At 41.8% G+C, this 22,241-nt stretch overlaps 1 protein-coding gene across 7 annotated transcripts in view; it reads right to left on the bottom strand.

Moving 5' to 3' along the window:
• PTPRC (protein tyrosine phosphatase receptor type C) overlaps positions 1–22,241 on the bottom strand; it is a 121,674-nt gene that overhangs the window by 32,015 nt on the left and 67,418 nt on the right. For all 7 annotated transcript variants that reach the window (XM_043923194.1, XM_043923195.1, XM_043923196.1 and 4 more), the window contains 7 exons: positions 21,945–22,151; positions 19,644–19,787; positions 18,419–18,562; positions 15,699–15,824; positions 13,444–13,605; positions 11,538–11,746; positions 6,606–6,666 (listed from right to left, as the gene is read on the bottom strand). In XM_043923194.1, the coding sequence (XP_043779129.1) occupies positions 6,606–6,666; positions 11,538–11,746; positions 13,444–13,605; positions 15,699–15,824; positions 18,419–18,562; positions 19,644–19,787; positions 21,945–22,151 (1,053 nt within the window). The remainder of the gene's footprint in view (positions 1–6,605; positions 6,667–11,537; positions 11,747–13,443; positions 13,606–15,698; positions 15,825–18,418; positions 18,563–19,643; positions 19,788–21,944; positions 22,152–22,241) is intronic.

Below are 22,241 nucleotides of genomic sequence, written 5' to 3'. Positions count from 1 at the left end.
AGTGAAGCAGGATGAAAGGGGTGTTGCTGTTGGCAGGTGTGCGGGTGAAGAACTAGGGCGGCAGCGGAAGAGGAAGCAGGGTCAGAAGAGAGATATCGGCTGCTGCTTGTTTGCTTTTGACAACGGCCCGCCGGCGAGACCTGCCCAGCCGTGGAGGGAAACGGTGACCCAGGAGAGAAAGAAGAAAGCTGGTAGTCATAGATGTTGGTTCCAAGATCAAGGGATTCCTGAGTACTGGCAAGACAGCGATTATGGTGATGGATTACGAACTGACGTTGGGCATGGTGGGAGTCCTAAAGGAAATTGGTCCTGAATATTCATTGGAAGGACTAATGCTGAAGCTGAAACTCCAATCCTTTGGCTACCTGATGCGAAGAACTGACTCATTGGAAAAGACCCTGATGCTGGGAAAGATTGAAGGCAGGAGGAGAAGGGGACGACAGAGGATGAGATGGTTGGATGGCATCACCGACTCGCTGGATGTGAGTTCGAGCAAGCTCTGGGAGTTGGTGATGGACAGGGAAGCCTGGCGTGCTGCAGTCCATGGGGTCACAAAGAGGCAGACATGACTGAGAGACTGAACTGAACTGATGGTGGGAGTGGAGGACCTTTATCTTCATCAGGGTTCACGACCGCTGCTGTGCCGCTGTGCTTCCTGAAGATGGGCCGAGACCTAGCGTTCTTACTCTTGTAGGTGAGGAAACAAATTCAACCCTCCTAAATCATGTTTCTAAGGCAATACAGAAATTATCCATTTGAGGTGGGGGTGGCTGAGAAGCCTGGGTGTTTTGAAGGAAATAGGTGGTGAGGAGAATTTCCAGATAGTGCCCAGGGTTTCCAGGTCTTGGTTATCTCATCAACCACCAAGGTAGGCACTACGGTGAAGGAACTGTGCAGAGCGAATTCCAGCCTCGAGCCAGCGGGGACTTTCCTGCTGGAAGATACCGAGACTGTTCTGGGTGAGCATGACCTAACCATGACCCTTAGGCACTGGAAGGACTCCCCAGGCTGTCTGGAGCAGGTCAGGTGGAAAGAACACGAGGGGCTTCTGGGAGCTGACTGCAAGCCCTGGTCCCGGGACCCCAGAGGAAATCAGGTCAGCGGTCCCACCACAGCAAGAAATAGGATTCCGCCAACCTGGATCGATCCTGGAAGCATTTGTATGCATATTCTCCAGATAAAAACTCATCCTGGCTGACATCTAGGTTTCAGAAGACCCAGTCACATGGAGCTGGAACTCTGACTACGGAATTGTGAGCTAATAAGTCAATGGGTGTGGTGTGAAGCCGCTGGTTTAACCCATTAGACGGCAAGAGAAAACGAATACACAGCCATCTCTTGTGCTTTAGGCTGGAGACAGTCTGTGGAGCTGAGGGGAACAACATCCTCCCTGCCCTGCTCCCCTCCTCTGCCCGAGGCTGGCCCTGGCTAACTCTTGAGCAGACCTATTTTCTCTCGTTTGCTGTTAAGTGTGTCCAGGTAGGAGGTAGGAGGCATGTAAGGGTAGGAGGCATATCGATCACAGCTGGGTCTGGTATTTTCCACCCCGTGAAAGACCCTACATTCTCTTCTCCAAAGTCCTGGCTGGAGGTTGGTCGTCATCCCAAATTCAGGAGCCGCCTGTGGAGCTCCGCGGGGAGCTTTGAATGAGTGCATAGACCAGGACTCTGCCCTCGACAAGAACATAAACATCCCCAGGTAGAGTAAAAACGGACCTAGAGCCCAGCAGACAGAGTGAAGTCAGTCAGAAAGAGGAAAACAAATAATGCGTATCAGTGCCAGTATGTGGAATCTAGAAAAATGGTACAGACGAACCTCTTTGCAGGGCAGGGGTAGAGATGCAGATGTAGGACAGACAGGCGGACACCAAAGATCGGGGAACGAACTGAGAGCCGAGCGCTGTCACAGGGAGATGACCAGCGGGAAGCCACTGTACGCGGGAGCTGGGGGTGGACCGGGAAGCCTGCCCAGCTCAGCTCAGCTCAGGCCAGCTCAGCTCAGCTCAGGCCAGCCCAGCACTCTGCGATGACCGAGAGGGGTGGGTTGAGGGGTGGAGGCCCAAGAGGAAGGAGATGCACGCGTGCATACGGCTAAGTCACTTCACTGTACAGCAGAAACTAACCCACCAACCATGAAGCAACTATGCTCCAATTTTTAAAAATGATTAAGAAAATAAGCAATGTCTGCTCAGTTATGCCACAGCCACTTGGGGATCTGTCACGGCATCCACCACTGTCTTAACTGATCAATACTGCTCACTCATCCCCCACTGACCGAGCAAATGCCATGCTCCCTACAACCATGACGGTCTCTGGGGACAAGACAGAAAACACGGCATAAAAAGGTACCAGTTCGGAGGGAAACTTCCTTATCTCTGGGGGGAAACAAAGGCTAGACAGGTAAATAAGCCAATACAATAATTATTTATTTTCCTTGGATTTAAGGGAAAAAAGGTAGAGAGGGGTAAAAATAAGAGAAACCTATTTTCTATATGGTCTGTGGAAGATTTCCTGAGCATGAGACATTTCGTTTACAGCCGGAAGCACGGAGTGACTCAGCCAGGCCAAGGGCTGCCCAAACGATGGATGATGCTGGAGAAAATAAATCAGTAACAACACAGGGAATCTCCACGGCCCACACAGCCCCTCAAGGATGACCAAGCTTCTAATCACCTTCTCCCGTGCGGCACTATAACTAGGATAAAATTGCCAATGAGAACCAAACCCTCAAGGAAACCCACTCACGAAAGATCGATGCCAAAGTAATACATCAACTTTGGACTCCAAAATGTGACTGAGACGAACTCCAAAAGGCCGGCAAAAAGAAAGTGAAACACAGAAAATTTCCACAGATGCTAGTCTCCAGGTCACAAAGGCCAGTAGCATCCAGGAAAATAAGCGCAAAAGACCCACAGATGACCAAGAGTAAAGAGGAGAGCCGAAACATTCCCGGGAGAAAATAAAACAAGGGGATAGATGGAAAGATAAAGAAGCTGGGAGTCACACGGGACACAGTGCAACAGACAGACATACTTTAAAAACTTCTGCTGTAGAGCTTGCATTTATTTATTTGTTAATTCGCCACACGATGCAGCATGCGGAATTTTATGGAAGGACTGAACCTGCAACACCCTGCAAGAAGGTGAAGACTTACCCACTGGACCACCAGGGATGTCCCCAGAAATACTTTCAAAGTCTAGATTTTTAAGCATAGATTCCATCCCAGGGCAAAATATTGATCAAGTGCCATTATAAAGATATCTTAATGCATGCAAAATTGGCATATTTCCTTCTTACAGTACAAGATTTAAAAAAAACAGTAAAATTTAAAAAATACATGACATTGAAATGCAGCAATTCTAAAACGGGAAACCGATGAAGGGAAATTTTACAGTGGCATCTGGGCTGTACCCTTAGAGAGCTTCAGAAGAAAAGGGCCCAAACGTTGTCAAAATACTGGTGCTGGATTGTGATGCCAGAAAAACTGAGTAAAATACATTTCGAGTAGCTGTGCTTCTGAAATTCACAACTCAAGAGCCACCCCACCCTCGAGTAGATGTTAACTATTAAAACGGGACGACATGATTTATCTCTTAGGAGAATCTGTTTAGAAAGAGTTAATACTTTTTCTGCCTTACAGAGAAAAGGACGATGGGGTAACCCTCTATCTCCACTGACGGTAAAATCTGACAAAGATGGACTAGCAGCTGTGTTACTTGGCGACACGATCCCTGAGCTCTGCGTGGCGTCTGGGCCAGGACGGGTGTGGATGAACCACCGTCCTGGCGGGAAGGGCTGACCTCGGCCTCCCTGAGTGCACGCACCCAGCGCACATTGTCTCACTGGGCTCACCCGTCGGCACCTTTGGCAGCCGTGCCCATGGGACTGTTACACGATGTAGCAGTTCCTTTCTTGACGTGGGGCTTCTAAGCTGGGTCGCTCCACCACACGTGGCCTCACTCTTCTCAGTGGAGTCCAGGGGGTCGAATTGTTCATGGCCCTCAGAGTGCGGCGGGCAACGCTACCAGGAATTCCTTGGCCAGACCCCCCTTCTGATTATGCTTCCTGCTCCGTGTTTCTCTGAGTGAGGTGGTGCCAAGTTGGGCTCATAGAGATGGGTATGTGAAATGTCCAGTGGAATCTATGACCCCCGAGAGTAGGTGCTGCCACTAGGAACTGTTTACATAATCAGAAAAACCCAATGAAGCTGTTGGTATTGTGGGAGCTTAGAAAAGAAAAGTGCCTGGAAATAAAGTTCAAGAGAGCTAGCTGAATGTATATGGCATTTCACATCAGGAGCCTTCATTTAAAATATCTGAGCAGAAAGAACTAAAACTTTTTATGGAACCTAGTCAAGCAAGTTTAGAAAATAAGATGCTTTTATATCTTCTCTCTTTGGAAAGACTTGGGAAAATAAAGCGTTAGTGAATGTGCACGTCCACATGAGTACTGGTGAGGTGCCATCAGAAACAGCTGTGTAGGGACTTCCCTGGTGGTCCAGTGGTTAAGACTTTGCCTTCCGATGCAGGGACCACAGGTTCAACCCCTGGTCAGGGAATCAAGATCCCACATGCCTCGTAGCCAAAAAAACCAAAATATAAAATAGAAGCAATATTGTAACAAACCCAGTAAAGACTTTAAAAATGGTCTACATCAAAAAAATCTTTAAAAAATAAAAATGAAAACCAGCTATGCTTGGTAACACTGCACTTGGAGGTCTGAATTTAACTTAATTTACAACGCTAACAAGCAGAGAAAACTTAAAACGGTGCTAGGTCTTCCTGCATAGGTTCAGACCAATAAGCAACTCTCGAAAGAGCACCAGATGATAATTGTTTTTAGACTTGGAGGAAACTGTAAGAACTGAAAACAGAAATAGTGAAAATTGGGTGTTCTGGTGAGCAGGACAAGCAGCGGGGAGCGGTGACGCCCAGCTGCTACCCTCACTGGTACAGCGACATTTAATTTCAGTGACTTTTCCTACACACACCTCTATTTTGATTAAAGCATTTTTGCTTGCGTACTCAGTCACGTCTGACTCTGTCATGCCATGGACTGTAGCCCACCAGGCTCCTCTCCCCATAGAATTTTCCAGGCAAAAATATAGAGTGAGTTGCCATTTGCTTCTCCAGGGATCAAACCCATGTCTCCTGCATTGGCAGGCAGATTCTTTACCACTGAGCTGCTGGGGAAGCTTTCAGGGACTGTTTATCCTAGCTTAGTTGGGTAAATCAGCATAGATTTGTAGTAACACCTGCTTCTGCCAAGCATACAGTTAGAGGGACAGGAAAAAAAAGGTAACAGTGCTGGCTTCTGCAGACTAAAACAATGCAGAGAATTTTAGTGCCAGTCCTGCATAAGGACGACACACAAATGCACGAAGCGTCCCACATTTGGGGGGAGTTTGGGATGAGTAGATGCAAACTGGTGTACATGCGGAATAGATTATAATGGATGAACTACAAGGCTGTACTGCAGGGCACTGGGAACTATGTTCAATATCCTGGGCAAACCATAATGGAGAAGAACATAAAAGCAGAGTGTTTTTAGAAGTATGTGAGATGCTTCACTGCACAGAAGTAATCAACACAACATTGTAATCAACATTCAACTATACATCAATAAAAAGTAAGTTCAAAGAAAGATAAGGTAACAATGTCTAACACAGTACACAAACAATGTCTAACACAGAATACAAAACAAATGTGCTAGTTCCTAACAGGAAGAAACATCATAAACAGAATCATAATAGGAGTCTATGTAGATAAATTCTTCATGAATTATTTTATGAAATCAATCAACTTTTAAGAACTGAATTTCCTAAACTGAATTTAAGATATTATTTTCTTTTTCAGGAAACCTCGGGTTGGATACATTCAGGTGATTGAAAAGCAATGTCCAGAATTACCAAAATCCTGCTTATGATAAATAAACAGCCTTGGCTGAGTCTAGTTTTTGGTCACGGGAGGTAAGGTTGACTGGTTTGATCTCTGGGTAGGAAGATCCCCTGGAGGAGGAGATGGCAACCCACTCCAGTATTCTTGCCTGGGAAATCCCATGGACAGAGAAACCTGGCGGGCTACAGTCCGTGGGGTCACAAGAGTCAGAGGCACTGATCGGCTGAGCACACACACAAAACATCTGTTTGAAAAACAAAAACAGCAAACACACACAGGCCACATGGTGATAAGATGACTGAGGATGCCTCAGCTTTACTTTACATTCAAAAATGCCTACATCAGAAGACAGGTGGCCGAAGACAATAGCAGAGCCTTTCTTTCAAGTTTTCGGATAAATGCCAGCAGGACAAAATATTCCACTATCACACTCACTGAGTATTGTGGAGTGGCCAGGTGCGTGCGGACAGGAGAGGGGGCCCCATAACACACAGGGCGGCCCCGAGCCTGCCCAAGGGTAAGGCCTTATTATAATATAATGTTCACCTGCATATACATTTGCTCACACAACTTAAAATATAATGTTTATGGAAATATATAATCTGAAAATTTAATAATTAAATGTGAGTATGAATGTAAAATAATAAAGCGTTGGAAGTGTGAACACATATCCCACGAAAACAGAATAAATAGCCAAGAGAAGACTTACAAGATGTTGATTCTATAACACTCTCTCGAAGACCAGCATATTCCTTATTGTGATAATAGACCTGGGTTTCAGAAACGAGAGAGAAAAAGGTTTTGTAAATTAAATTTGTGAATCACAATATAACATACTCATATTTGTCATACAATGCTGTTTATTTGCATTAAAATATAACTATTTTATAAATTTGCATTAAATATATAACTATTTTTAAAATTTGCATTAAAATATAATATAACTGGATAACTTGAAACTTCAAGACTATGGCAATACTCTATTATCAGATTTCTTAAATATTTACTATAACTATTTTATAAATTTGCATTAAATATATAACTATTTTTAAAATTTGCATTAAAATATAATATAACTGGATAACTTGAAACTTCAAGACTATGGCAATACTCTATTATCAGATTTCTTAAATATTTACCAATGAAAACGATATAAATAAATCTTATCCCATTTAGCAATAATAATAATGCTGATACAATGGTCAGCAAGAACTAAGTGGATGTGAAGGAATAAAATTCAACACACCAAAGTGTTCATTATTTAAAGTTAAAATTCCCTATGAATATACTAATATCTTCACATTCCTTTAAAAAGGAAATTCTGGTATATACTGCTTAGTAGAGTTACACATACTCTGTACAAAAAAATTTTAAGATTAAGTGGAAACAATTTAATGTAAGAATCACACTATTGATATTAAAGTGATATTTAGTTCAGAAGGGTTAAAATGATACAAATTGATGACATGGCAACATCTACAGTTTAGACAAAAGGAGTTAAAAATACTAAGCATGATAGAGCAAAAACAGTTTAGATACACAAGGGAAACTACATGGACCAGGAAAGCATTAAGAATCTTCAGTCCAAAAAACAAAACAATTGAGGTAAAAATAGATCTGAACAGTATAATTTAAAGAGATTAATGATAAATATACTTTTGCAATCTGATGTGAAGAACTGACTCATTGGAAAAGACCCCGATGCTGGGAAAGATTGAAGGCGGGAGGAGAAGGGGACGACAGAGGATGAGATGGTTGGATGGCATCACCGACTCGATGGACATGAATCTGAGCAAACTCCGGGAGTTGGTGATGGACAGGGAGGCCCGGCGTGCTGCAGTCCATGGGGTCACAGAGAGTCAGACACGACTGAGCAACTGAACTGAACTGAACTGAACTGAATGATAAATACGATAGATCTGTAAAAAAAAAATATACCTAAGCTTTTACCCTGTGGAGGATATACAATCTCCCCAATACTCACAAAATGTTTATAAATATTTATCTCACATTGAGCTGTAAAAAATACTATAAATTTCAAAGGGCAGAAATTGTAAAAGCCAGTTCTCTTTTTAAAATAATAATTAAGTATAATACAAAAATGCAGGAACTAGAAATGTACAAACATTTTCTTTAAAAAAATTAATTAAAGATGCTTCCAAATTACAATTACATACTCTATGGAAATTATCAATAATAAAACAATCTACTTTAAAAATCCATTCATTCAATTTTATGTAAGCCATTGAGAAATTAGGGATAAAAGACATGGGATAGAGTGAAAATTTTAGCAAAGGACAATCAATAGGTTTAAAACTTTTCCTTAGTTAAAAAAAAAGGAGAAAGAAATAGTCAAAAATCACTTTCAGTTCCCAAACTAGCAGAACATCAAAATAAAGCTATAATAATGGAAAATAACACATTAACAACTGTAAAAACAATTATATTAATTTATTAACTAGAGATCAGAATGATGTATAAAGCTAAAATGTTACTCTGTCATGAAGGTATAAATGTAGCAGCGGGTTCCGAAACAAACATAAAGGCTGCAGAGAAGAAAACAATAGTGTTTTGAAGAGTGAGGAAGAGAATAGAAAGCTAAACTGTCTCCTAACTTGAATTTTAAAATTGCACTTTAATATGGTGTTAAGTTATATTTTTCCAGAATAAGTTATCACGATTGACACATGGGAGAAGAAAACTCCAGAAAGAGAGAAGAGTACTAAGTTCCTAAAGAGAATGAAACCTAAGTGCTTTGAGGAACAGAAAGAAAGCCAGTGTGCCTGGAGCTTCCTGGGTGCGGAGAAAGATGAGGTGAAACGGACAATGATAGGTAATAGTAATGTATTTGTTTGGGAAAATTTTTAAAAAGCGCACTCATTCAAACCCTCCTATACTGTGGGTAGGAATGTAAATTGGTGCAGCCACTACGGAGAATAGTATGAAAGTGAAAGTGAAGTTGCTCAGTCGCGTCCGACTCTTTGCGACCCCACGGACTGTAGCCTACCAGGCTCCTCCGTCCATGGGATTTTCCAGGCAAGAGTACTGGAGTGGGGTGCCATTTCCTTCTCCAGGGGATCTTCCCAACATAGTATGGAGGTTCCTTAAAAAGCTAAAATTAGAGCTATCATATGGCAGAGCAATTCCACTCCTAGGCATAAATCCAGAGAGAAACATGATCTGAAAAGGTGCATGAACTGCGATGTTTACTGCAGCACTATTTGCAGAAGCCAAGATGTGGAAGTAACTTAAGTATCCACCCACAGAGGAATGGACAGAGAAGGTGTGGGATACGTATGCAGTGGAACATTACTCAGCCATAAAAGGAACTAAATCCTGCCGTTTGCAGCGACATGGATGGACCGAGATTGCCATACAGAGTGAAGTAAGTCAGAAAGAGAAAAACAAACATCACATGCACATGCTGAACTTAGAAAAGCAGTAGAGATGAACTTATTGGCAAAGCGGAAATAGAGACGTAGACGTAGCAAACACACATGGTTACCAACGGGGAAAGAGGATGTGAGACGATTTGGGAGATGAGGACTGACACAGAGACACTACTGACATGAGTATCAATCAGATAAGCTAGTGAGGACCTACTGTGCGCAGAGAGCTCTACTCAGCGCTCTGCAGTGACCTAAGCAGGAAGGGAATCCAAAAGGGGGTGTATGTCTGTGTATGACTGATTCACTTCACTGTACAGCAGAAACCAACAAAACGTTGTAAACCAACTATACTCCAATGAGTTAATTTTTTAAAAATCTTAAATTTTATGCAACTTCCTCTTGGCCCCATACATTCATTTTTGGGAATTTGTTCAGAGAGAGACGATGAAAGACATATTCAAAGATGCTATTATTTTCCAATAAGAGAGTTTACTTACTGTTGCTTTTAACAGAGACCAAAACAGTTATGGTTAGGAGAAGGCAATAAAGCCGTGAGACAGAACCTTGTGCAACCACTAAAAATGAGTAGCAGAATATTTAATATGGAAAAAATGTTCATGATACAGTGATTTTTGAAACATGCAGTTTATCAAACTGTGTGCTTTTATCATGGAAGTGGTGAGACAATGAGAAATATATCCAGTTCCTGACACAGAGCTCCTAAAACCTTCGTAATTTCCTGCGTGCATGCTCAGTCACTCAGCCGTGTCCAACACTTTGGGACCCCATGGACTGTGTAGCCTGCCAGGCTCCTCCGTCCATGGGATTCTCCAGGCAAGAATACTGGAGTGTGTTGCCATTTCCTCCTCCAGGGGATTTTCTAGACCCAGGGATCGAACCCAGGTCTCCCACATTGCAGGCATATTCTTTCTCACTGAGCCACTGGGAGTGATAGCCTTTTCTTCTATTGAAGTAACTCCGAGTGGGTTCCCAGAAGGCTCCCACATGAGGACTGGCAAGACCAAGCGATAATCCGTCTTGGAATTTTCAGCACTCCCCCACTCTCTTGAGAAGGGAGAAGAGTGGAAAATGGAGTTGATGACTGATTGCATCTGTGTGATGAAGCCTCCAGAAATTCCCAGAAGTACAGGGTTCAGAGAGCTTCCAGACTGCGGAGCACATTCACACCAAGAGAGTGACACACCCCCAACTCCATGGGGACAGAGGCTCCTGCTCTCAGGACCCTCCCAGACCTCCCCCGCATATCTCTTCAGCTGGCTATTTACCTGAATCCTTTCTCACAGCCTTTAAGTATTCGCCTGAGTTATGTGAGCTGCCTTAGTAAATTTATCAGACTCAAGGAAGGGGTGATGGGAGCCCCCAAGGTGAAGCCAAATCGAGCAGAAGTGATGAGGATCTCTAGGTTGTCATTCTGAAGTGGGGTGGGGCCAATCTCATGGGACTGAGCCCCTCCCCTGTGGAATATGACACTTTCTCTGGATAGATGGTGTCGAAATTGAATTAAATTATGGGGCACCGAGCAGTCGTCTCAGATAGCTGCTAGGCGTGGGGAAAAACCGTTACACATTTGGGGACCAAAGTGTCAGAAGTGTTTCAGGCCTTCAGTTTTCTTTGGAAATTCTTCTCTGTGTTTCTTACAGGGAAGAAACACTCAAGAGACAGAATGGACTGAATGAGCTGAGGCTTTCTCCTACAGCGAGAGGAAAAGACTGAGCCCTCCCATTTTAAGAAGCAAAATATGATCAGTAGACAGTGAGTTTATGGGTGAGTTTTTAAACTCTTTGCGTACATTGCTACTTCCTTACATTTTTTTCTATTTTCTAACCTCAATGTACCTGTAAAAAAATATTTGTAATTAAAGAAAGATCACATTAGTAAAGACAAAAAGCCAAGAAGAACAAAAAATAAAGTAATAACCGATAATTATCATTAACAAATAATAACAATTTGTGCCATGTGTTTCTTGACATAGAAACAATAATTTAACTACAAGTAGTCATGCTGAAGGTCAAAAATGTTCCAACCAAATATCTGCCATAAATCCCTGTATTTAGTACTACAGATGAAAAGTATGGAGTCAAAGTTTTAAGACGTATAAAGTGTGATTCCCTTAGACATCAGACCTTCTCAAGCTTGTGTGAGCACTAGTCCTAGTATTATTTGAGTACTGCAGAATATTAACTATAATATGTATATCAGTTCTGGGTTGATTATAGAAATTGTAGTCTTACCGAAAAATTATATTCTGTTAAATATTGAAGATCTTCTACCAAGAATCTGCATTCTGGTTTTGAATCATGTTTAACCAAGATGTTTCCAGTTCTTACTTCCAAATAGAAGTACCCTTCGGGGCCATTAAGCTGGTCAGGACGTTTACAACTCACATCTATAGCATTTTCTGTCTTCCGTAAAGCCTTTAAAACTTTGACCTTGCCTGGATCTATCAAAATGAAATAGAGGAAAAAAAAAACAACAGTGGTTACTTTAATCATTTGTTAAATGCATATTTAAATTACTGGATAATATATGTGAACAATATAAACCATTCTAAGTGCCTATTTGGGGATGGGGAAATTAGGAGATAATGTACATAAAAAGCTGTAAGAAAACATGTGAAAATAAATTACACATCTGTTAATGAATATTAGCACCTAAGTTGTACTTGAAACTATGAGATTTTTTGAGATTCTCCCAAAGAGAATGTGCTGTTCTACTTCTTCTTCGGTCACTCAGTTGTGTCCAACCCCAAAGACTGCAGCACCCCAGACTTCCTGTCCTTCACTGTCTCCTGGAGTTTTGCTCAAACTCATGTCATTGAGTTGATGATGCCATCCAATCATCTCATCCCCTGCTCTCAATGTTTCCCAGCATCCGGGCCTTTTCCAGTGAGTTGGCTCTTCCAATCAGGTGGCCAAATTATTGGAGTTTCAGCTTCAGCATCAGTCCTTCCAGTGAATATTCAGGACTGATCTCCTTTAGGACGGACTGGTTGGATCTCCTTGCAGTCCAGGGGACTCTCCAGCACCACAGATTGAAAGCATCGGTCGTTCGGCACTCAGCCCTCTTGGTGGTACAAGCCTCACAGCTGTACGTGACGACTGGAAAAACATAGCTTTGACCGTCTGGACCTTTGCTGGCAAAGTGATGTCTCTGCTTTTTAATACGCTGTCTAGTTTCGTCACAGAGAATGTGTAGAAGTAGAAAACAGAGGAAAAGAAGAGAAGGGGACAGGGAGGGAGGAGATGGTGCTGGGGAAACCTCGAAGACCTACAGACGGCTCAGGTCCTCCTTTCGGAAGCGCTTACATGACCCTGGGGATACGTGCTGAATTTTTCATCAGCAGCAAACCTTTGTGTCTGTGATAGCATAGGAATTCAGGAAAATAACCAAAGCGTAAAGTTTGAGGACTTGGACTTTTGAAGCATGAACTTAAATGACATTAGGCGCCTTTTATATCCAGCCCCGAGTAGAACACCTGTCCCCTGTGAGCCTAGCCCCAGGGAGGGTCTCTGGAGCCCTGACTGCTGATTTGCACAGGGCTGTTTCTTCTGCTCCGACCCTCATGGAGTTCACAGTCACCCCAGAGATGGATGGAGCTTCGCACCTGGAATCCGTGGCGCCTCCCATTGGTGGCAAGAGTCGAATGAATGTAGAATGTACATAAAACAGTAGGCAGTTCATTGTAATGAGAAGAGAATGCTGACAAAGTATCATGGTTTACGAAGTGTTTTGTCATGCAAGCAAAAGCCAGCAAGTGAATGGTTTGTGAGTGTGGGATTCTCGGGCATCTGACAGCAGTCGAAATTTCTACATAACAAAGAACAATAGGCAATTCATTTTTATCCAAGTTGGTTAGGTACTTAATTGCCTGAACTCTTACACACTGTACCAGCTCATACGTTCTCAGGCTTCATTCTTACAATTCATTCTTACAATTATACCTGAAGGACACAGAGAAAGCCTCAAACGAAAGATTTTAAGTTGCTGTTTTTTAAATTATTATAAACCCGAGATATTAACAAACGGGCAAAGTCAATGTGCTTCCCAAATTAAGAATGAGCGTGAACCTGCTGTTCACACAGTTTAGACTTTGCTTCTCGCCGTTCAGAGAAAAAGGCATTAAAGTTCATAACTCACATGTTGCATTTGTCTCAAATTTACAGGTCACAGTTCTGCTCTTGCGAACTATTCTTCCTGTGACGAGGGCCTGTAACAATACCTCATATTTTGTGTGCGGTGTCAATTGGTGCAAATCCATTCCATTCTGGGTTTTATTCAGACTGAAGCAAAGATTTTTACCTCAGGGGGAAAAACAGAAACATTTATTAAGTCATCAAAAGTCAGGATTACCACATATTTAACTTGGTCTGTACATTAAATCATTCCAAGCCCACTCCAAACTGAGTGGCTGAAATATAAAAATATTGTTTGTGCTCAGAAGTACATACAATTATTGGCAAATGTATTGAACGAATGTAATTACTCTAAATAAACTCAAATATTCCAAACTAATGGTTTCATAGTTAATTTCGTACATAACATATTAATAAATGAGTCCAAGCATATCAGTGAAGATGGTCTATTTTCTTTCTAAGAAAGCCCAGCCCATGGTGGATATTATGAAAGTCTTTTTTCCAATACTTTAGTGAAGCTTTTCCTGATAACCTCCAAACTTTGAACTTTGGTACAAGCCACTGTTATGGACTTTAGATGCAGAATCCATTTGATCACCGATAACTCCGCCTCCTTGTCCTCCTCCTCTGAGCACTACAGGAATTGAGGCAGTGAGGGAAGGCAGCGGAGCCTGAAGGCTGCGAGAGACAGGACTGTGGGTGAGCTGGTTCCAAAGACCCCCTCGAGCAGAGTCACTGCGTGAGCCACCGTGGAGGCTGGATCCAGCCAGTTACCAACCAAGTTTCTGAGAAGAGGGCACACAAAGCCTGACGTTGTATACCTGCCCTTCCCTCCCTACCCATTCTGCTCAAGTGTTATAACAGAACAGTCATAAATTTGGATAGCACTGAATAAGAAGGCTCTGTACTCGTTGCAAAAAATAAACAAAAACTTGTCTGACCACAATAACCAATGTGTAACATCCTTCTAAGCCTATTACTCAAACGCTTTTTTAAACTGTATAGAATACAAAGGAGCAATAAACATTGTTCCATAAATTCCCTCCATATACTCTGGCATTGAAAGAACTCCATAGTGGAGAGAGAATATAAAAAAGTGAGGAATACAGCAAGGGAAAGTGAGAAGATTCAGAAAAGAGAAAAGAAAATCAATGTGCTCACATAGAAACCCAGCAAAGAGAGTTCACAGGAGAGGTGGCCAGTGAGGCAGACTATCCGATTGTCTTGTTGTTTTATCTTCCTTTAATTTCCACTTTTCTTTTCTCACAGACATAACTTTTCAAAGTACCATAACCTCAAATACATGGCAAATATTTCTTCTCCATAGCATTTGAGTCCTCTTATGCTAACTGGAACACTACATGTGCATGGAACTTTGCTTTAGTAGTTTGATTATTTGATTCAACCAGCAAAAGCCATATGTTATCAAAATATAAAATAACACATTGAAGAGAAGTGGCTTTCTGCTTCTTGAAATCTGAAAATTCATGTCTGGTTCCTACCCACCAAACAAAGTGATGGAACTGTGAGATGTTCAGCTCAAAACTGCTTTAAACTATAGGGCAAGGACTGTCAAGTGGGCCATCCCAAGGGCTGAGTCTATCCTGAGATGGTCCACAGTCCCCACTGTGTTCTACAGGCATTTTAGATACTTCACATCGTCCAGGAGAGGTCTGCTCTCTTAAATAGTCCCTCAAAGAAAGGCCGAGTTCAGTGGTTGGATTCGTCATAGCGCGTTTTTTGGACTGCCTTTACCTCTACAGAAGTTTCATGCTAACTAGAACCACGTTGCAAGATTCCACTGGCTGATAAAGTGCCCTCCGTGACTAAATGGGAATATGTTCATTTTTATTCACCCAATTTTGTGTGTGTGCCAGTTGCATCAAGCTATGGAAGTGGTTTGTTTATCATCCAGAACAATGAGTTCAAACCAGTGCAGCTCACTTACATAATATTTGGAAGACAGCTGTGAGTATTATAGTCCAGAGATTTTCTTTCTCTAGGCTTTAGAGTGTAAAGATTATAAGTAAGAAGGTCAAGAAGGACAAGCAATATTGGGAATGTTCTGAGCTTCAGTCATCTCAGAGGCTGGGGAGTCCATAGTGAGTGGAGGCAGTTCTTAAAATCAAGACATGTAGGATGCCCATCATGGTTGCTGTGTAGACAGCTCTGTGGCTCACTCACTCCATCCATATATCTAGTGCTTTCCAATTTTAGATTTATCTTTCCTGATGTGGAATTAAATTTTCTACAAGTTACCTTGTATCGAAATATTCCGATAGCAAAGAGAGAAGCTATGAAAATCATTTTGAGGTGGTGTCCAGGCAATGTTTCCTTCAGTTGCATTTGTAGCAGAACAAGCAAAAATTTGAGGGTCTCCTGGTACTGTTGAGAGAATAAGAATATAAAATATGAAAAAACAAGACATAAAGAAACCATTTTTCATCTTATTAGCATGCATTGTTAATAGTCATATTTTGATTAACTATGAATCAAAGATGAAATTATAAGAAAGATACCTGCTCTTATTACATTTTCTTTAGAGATCATTTGGCTCAGAAAGTAAAGAATCTGCCTTCAATGCAGCAGACCTGGGTTCAATCTCTGGGTCCGGAAGATCCCCTCGAGAAGGGAATGGCAACCCACTCCAGTATTCTTGCCTGGAGAATTTCATGGACAGAGGCGCCTGGCAGTTTACAGCCCATGGGGCTGTAAAGACTCGGACACAGCTGAGCATATAACACTTCTGCATATCTTCTTTTGTAACTACATGCTTTATAATGTACTAGAGGATTGACTTTGTTAATAATTCATTTACTATTCAGTACCTACGTTCATAGAAGAGACTGGCTTACAGTTGCCTCATCTTTGCACATGTTTGGTATCCACATTACAGTAACCCTAAGCTTATTCCAAACCCTAACAATAATCAAAGTGAGTTGATAGATTTACATATTTTCTATACGGGATAGTCTGGATAGGACAGAAACTGTAAGCTTACCTTTCTGGTTTTTCTTTTTTAAAGGGTAGGTGAGGTAAGCAGACAGGGAGTGTGAAGTGAGTGAAGAGGTATTAGACTGTAATTTTAAGTCTAATTTTCTAACTCTTCCCCTAGGCAAATGCTCATAATTTGTATGTTCTAGAAAATGATTCATTTTTATCTAACTTTTCATACTGGATACAAGATTCTTTATAATCTGTGAAATTTCTACTGTATTTTTAATGTCCTTTTGTTAATGCATGGGGGATGGTTGTTTTGCTAGAGGTCTATTTTATTATTCTTTTCAAAACCAAGCCTTCAAACTGATTATCAAATTCCTGTTTGCTTGTTTCGTCTTTCAATAATCTGTACTCAAGTTCTCGTTATTTTCTCCTTTCTAATATCTTTGTTTTGTTTTGTTTTGTTTTCTGGTTCTTTTCCAAGCACTCTCCATTGATTTCATTCAATAGGAGCTAAGCAATAAAAGTTCCCATAAATTATCACTTGATCTTACTTAAGGTACAAATTCCCCTAAAATATGTCTTTACTTTGTTCAAGTCTGAATGCCTTTGCTTCAAAAGGTAAATTTAAACCATTTTATTTACATTAACTTTTGATACAGTGGTTTGTTTACTCACTAAGTCGTGTCTAACTCTGGCGACGCCATGGACTGCAGCCCGCCAGGCACCTTTGGCCATGGGATTTCCCAGGATTTCCTCAGAACACTGGAGTGGGTTGCCTTTCCCTTCTCCAGGGGATCTTCCCAACCCAGGAATCGAACCCAGGTCTCCGGCACTGCAGGCAGATTTTTCACCAACTGAGCTATGGGGGAAGTCCGACTTTTGATATACTTTGACCTTTCTGCTCTTTTACTCACTGTTTACTACTTAGCCTTTTCTCTCTCCCTCTCTGCCACGCTTTTCCTCTTCCTTCCACTCCCCCTCCCCATTTTTCTTCTTCTCTTCCTCATCCTCCTCCCACTCCTCCTTCTTTCTCCTTTTCCTCCTTTAACATGTAGAGGATCTTTCATTCCATAACTTTTTTCTACTGATTATACACAATGTCATCTATTTATCTGTCTTTCATATTTTTAGTGGTTGTTCATAAACTGTCTCACAATTAACATATTTTCTGAGTAAATTTCTAAAGTCAACTGGAGTCTCTTTTGGTTGTTCAGTCACTCCGTTGTGGCCAACTCTTTGGACTGCAGCACTCCAGGCTTCTCTGTCCTTCACCATCTCCTGGAGCTTGCTCAAACTCATATCCCTCGAGTCAGTGATGCCATCCAACCATCTCATCCTCTGTCCTCCCCTTCTCCTCCTGCCTTCAATCTTTCCCAGCACCAGGGTTTATTCCAATGAGTCAGCTCTTCACATCAGGTGACCAAAGTATTGGAGCTTCAGCTTCAGCAACAGTCCTTCCAATGAATATTCAGAGTTGATTTCCTTTAGAATTGACTGGTTTCATTTCCTTGCAGTCCAAGGACTCTCAAGAGTCTTCTCCACCACCACATTTCAAAAGCATCAATTCTTTGGCGCTCAGCCTTCTTTATGATCCAACTCTCACATCTGTACATGACTACTGGAAAAACCATCGCTTCGACTATATAGACCTTTGTTGGCAAAGTGATGTCTCTGCTGTTTAATTCACTGTCTAGGTGAGAGGCAGGATTTGATAGTGGCCCAGAAGAGGCAGGACGCACCAAGAGGAGGCAGCCACCACGGGAACGAGGAGACGCCATGTGAACTGTGTGAACAAGCATCTCACTTACCTCAGTCTTGTTTCCACCTGGACCTCACAGCAGCCTACAGTCTGCAAAAAGCTCATGGGGGTTTGGATTCTGTCATTGATTTCTAAATTCTCTCTTTAAAATGGACACAACGCCTTTTTGTGAAACCCTTTCTCCAAATCCATACTATCTTTTTCTATGATTCTCAAAGAATTATAAGACTATAAAAAGAAAAGAAATTTAACATACAAATGTAAGCAATATACTCACCTTCAAAATCTGTTTCAATAGTTTCATTTCGGCTAATAAGAAGCTGTTTATTATAGAATACTTGTGAACTACAAGTATAACTAGTTCTGGGTTTAAGTTTCATCACTTTAAATGTGTAATTCTTACCAACTTGAGAATGGTTACCTAAAAGAAATAAGTATTGCATATGGGTATAAGTATATATCACACTTAAATTTCACTTTGGTTTTATATCTATAGTTAATATCTACTAGATTAAAAACCTATGCAAATGGTCAACACAATAAGTAAAAGATCCAGAGAGTGTGATTTTGCTACTCTCATTTTTAAAGAAAACACTGGTAAGAAGAACTGAACTTGAGAGTGTCTCTAACTTAACTGAAGAAATGAGGCGTTAGCTCATTGCTCTCTGTTCAGAGTTGAGACTGCATTTGAGTCAGCCTTTATCTCGTCGGTATCTGAGATCATGGTCATGTCGTCAGCCTCTCATAGGTTTGTTCTTGCTTTCCTCATCCTGCTCAAATCCGAGCCGTACATCTTCCCCGACACATGGTATCTGTAACTAGTCCCACACTCCACCCTCTGTGAGAGTGTGTACTTCCATCTGTCTGTCTTGCCAAATACAGCCTAGCAGGTGGCTTTATGGCAAGGGAGGGAGATTTCATCCCAATAAACTCAAAAGAAGAGAAATTAAAAGTTGTTTTAAATCATTAAGTATTAAAAAGAAGTTCTACCTCAAGTACTCCCCCTTCCATGAACACCAACTCATATCCCTTGCAGCACTGACTTTTCTTTTTCTACTTTGCTTTCTAAAAGTCTTCTTGCAGTTTTTATGAGTGTTGCTGATGGAGGGCTGACAGAGGAACTCGTGGAATCACATGAAATTGCTTGCTTTCCCACTCATGCTAAGAGTTTGTGTATCTTAACTTTTTTAACTCTTCTCTGATAAGCTCTTCAGCAACGCCTCCTGTGTAACTGTTGCCAAGAAAATTCTTTTAATAAAATGATACTGCTATTTCAAAAATTATTCTTCCAGTGAAGTATTTGTCTATTTTGTGGGTTTGAGTGGTATAAAGAATACAAGTGTTTGATTCCAAACATGTATCATGGACTGACTACGCAAGAGAGAGAGGGAGAGAGATTGAAAGAGAGTGGATGAAAGGAGGGGGGAGGAACATTAGATAATATTTAGGGAAACTTCCCACTGTGGGGAAAAAAACTTCTCTGATCAATGTTAAGTTCTTACCACATTTAAATTTGTATTCAATTTTAGTTTTATCACACTTGAATTGTCCACTAAAGAGAAAACCATAGTTTTGCCAATGTAAACAAAGGGAAGTAGCTGCTTCTTCAGGTTGCACACATTCTTCCAGCTCAAACCAACTAGGATCTGTCAGAATAAAGATATAAAAATGGATGATTAATATTTCATAATGTATGCCGTATGCTCAATTACAGTTATTCAAATTATATTCATGATATAGAATCTGGCAAGAATTTAGATTACTTTTGAAAAGTTGAATAATTCTCAGGGTTTTGCATTTCTTAGGTCTTTATTGTTTTGTTTAGATTTTTGCTTGGGTTCTATTTTTCAAAAGGAGCGTAAATTCTAAATGAAACGCTACCAATATATGTGATGCTAATTCATTTAGAATTTATGCTACTTTAAAAAAATAGAACTCAAGCAAAAATCTAGATAAAATTGAATATTTTGCACATTTTAAAAGACTCGCTTCATTTTGTTTTCTTACTTATATCTTCAGGTTTTCATTTACTCTTTGATTGTTTTCATTGAATGGTCATTACACAGCGTATGTGGGATTCCCTCTGGGTAATGCATTTTTTTTTTAAATTGTCACTTTCTGTTTTTATTTGATCATTTATTTCAGCAATTTTTTTTTAAAAAAATGAGTAGGTTAAATAAGTTTTCTTTCTCAAAAACAGATGTTAAGCCTACATAAATGCTAATAAGTAAATCAATGATCTTGAATTAATAAAAGACGTAAGAGGTTTAACAAACTTACACAGCTCCCAAGTCCCGTTTTGAAAACACATTTAGTATAGGTAGCATCCCTGAAGTCCACACATAGTACCTTAGTCCCTTCTCTTTCCCAGCAGTCGCTGAGGCACCAAAACCAGCTGAATCCCACTAACATGACTAAAACTCTCTCTCTTTTTTTTTTCGAAAGTACTTTTTTGTTTTTTTTCACAGACATCAAATCTTTGACTTTGTATCTTTCCCCCAAGATATTCTAGACATGCGCATGCGCTCTCAGTCATGTCCAACTCTGCGACCCCATGGACAGTAGCCCGCCAGGCTCCAACATCCATGGGATTCTCCAGGCAAGGATACTGGGGCGGGTTGCCACGCCCTCCCGCAGGGGAGCTTCCTGACCCAGGGACTGAACCCACGGCTGCTACAGCAGCGGATAGGTTCTTTAACCACTGAGCCACCTGGGAAACCTTTATTCTAGGCACACTTGCATTTAGAAGGATTAATACATATATATATAAACATTAATACACACATTATCTGTGTATATTAATCAAAATTAATCTTATCAATAGTAATATTATTAATATCAATTAATATATACATGTGTATTGATGTGTATATACGTATAATGTATGCATATATGTATATACATATAATGTGTATATATAATGTATAAATATATATATATCAGTTCAGTTCAGTCATTCGGTCGTGTCCAACTCTTTGCGACCCCATGAATTGCAGCACACCAGGCCTCCCTGTCCATCACCAACTCCCAGAGTCTACCCAAAACCCATGTCCATATATATATATTAAATGACTTGAATTCAGTAGAGGAGAGAAAAGAAGCTCGTGAATAATCTCTCAGAGGAGTACATTATATCTGGTCGACACAAACTGCGTGGTAAAAGAGGTGCAGGGAGGTGAGTAAGGGATGAAGACAGAAGGTTCCTCCGAGGTCACCACTTTCACTGGGTCAGGAGAGCAGCACGCCCTCCCCCGCCCCCACCAGCAGCTTCCCCTCGCCCCGCCCCCTGACATGCCACACCCCCACCAGCAGCTTCCCCTCGCCCCACCCCGCGACATGCCACACCCCCACCAGCAGCTTCCCCTCGCCCCGCCCCCTGACATGCCACACCCCCACCAGCAGCTTCCCCTCGCCCCGCCCCCTGACATGCCACACCCCCACCAGCAGCTTCCCCTCGCCCCGCCCCCTGACATGCCACACCCCCACCAGCAGCTTCCCCTCGCCCCGCCCCCTGACATGCCACACCCCCACCAGCAGCTTCCCCTCGCCCCGCCCCCCGACATGCCACACCCCCACCAGCAGCTTCCCCTCGCCCCGCCCCCTGACATGCCACACCCCCACCAGCAGCTTCCCCTCGCCCCGCCCCCTGACATGCCACACCCCCACCAGCAGCTTCCCCTCGCCCCGCCCCCCGACATGCCACACCCCCACCAGCAGCTTCCCCTCGCCCCGCCTCCCGACACGCCACACACAAAACCGCACTGCTGTTGTCAACACACAAACAGAAAGCAACTGGCGTTTACCTGGTGGTGCCTCTAAGAGATATTGAAATGGAGGCTCGCATGAAGGGTGTGACATGTTGATGGTCTTATTTACACAGGCATCCAGGCCAGGGTACTGCTTTTCACATCCAGGAGGTTCACATTTTTCCTTAATATCCAGTGTTGCAGTAAATGTGTTATTCTCCTTGTTAAAAATGTACTTCACAGACACACCTCCGTATTTGTCCTCTGAAAGAAAATAAGACAGCCAGGATTATCTTTGATTTTTCTGAACAAACAAACCTACATTAAACACCAACCCCTTAACATATATTTTTA

Source organism: Cervus elaphus, chromosome 14 (assembly GCF_910594005.1).
Source record: "Cervus elaphus chromosome 14, mCerEla1.1, whole genome shotgun sequence".
Classification (NCBI taxonomy): Eukaryota; Metazoa; Chordata; class Mammalia; order Artiodactyla; family Cervidae; genus Cervus; species Cervus elaphus.
The sequence above is the reverse complement of the archived record's forward strand: the minus strand, read 5'-3'. Positions and strand labels throughout refer to the sequence as shown.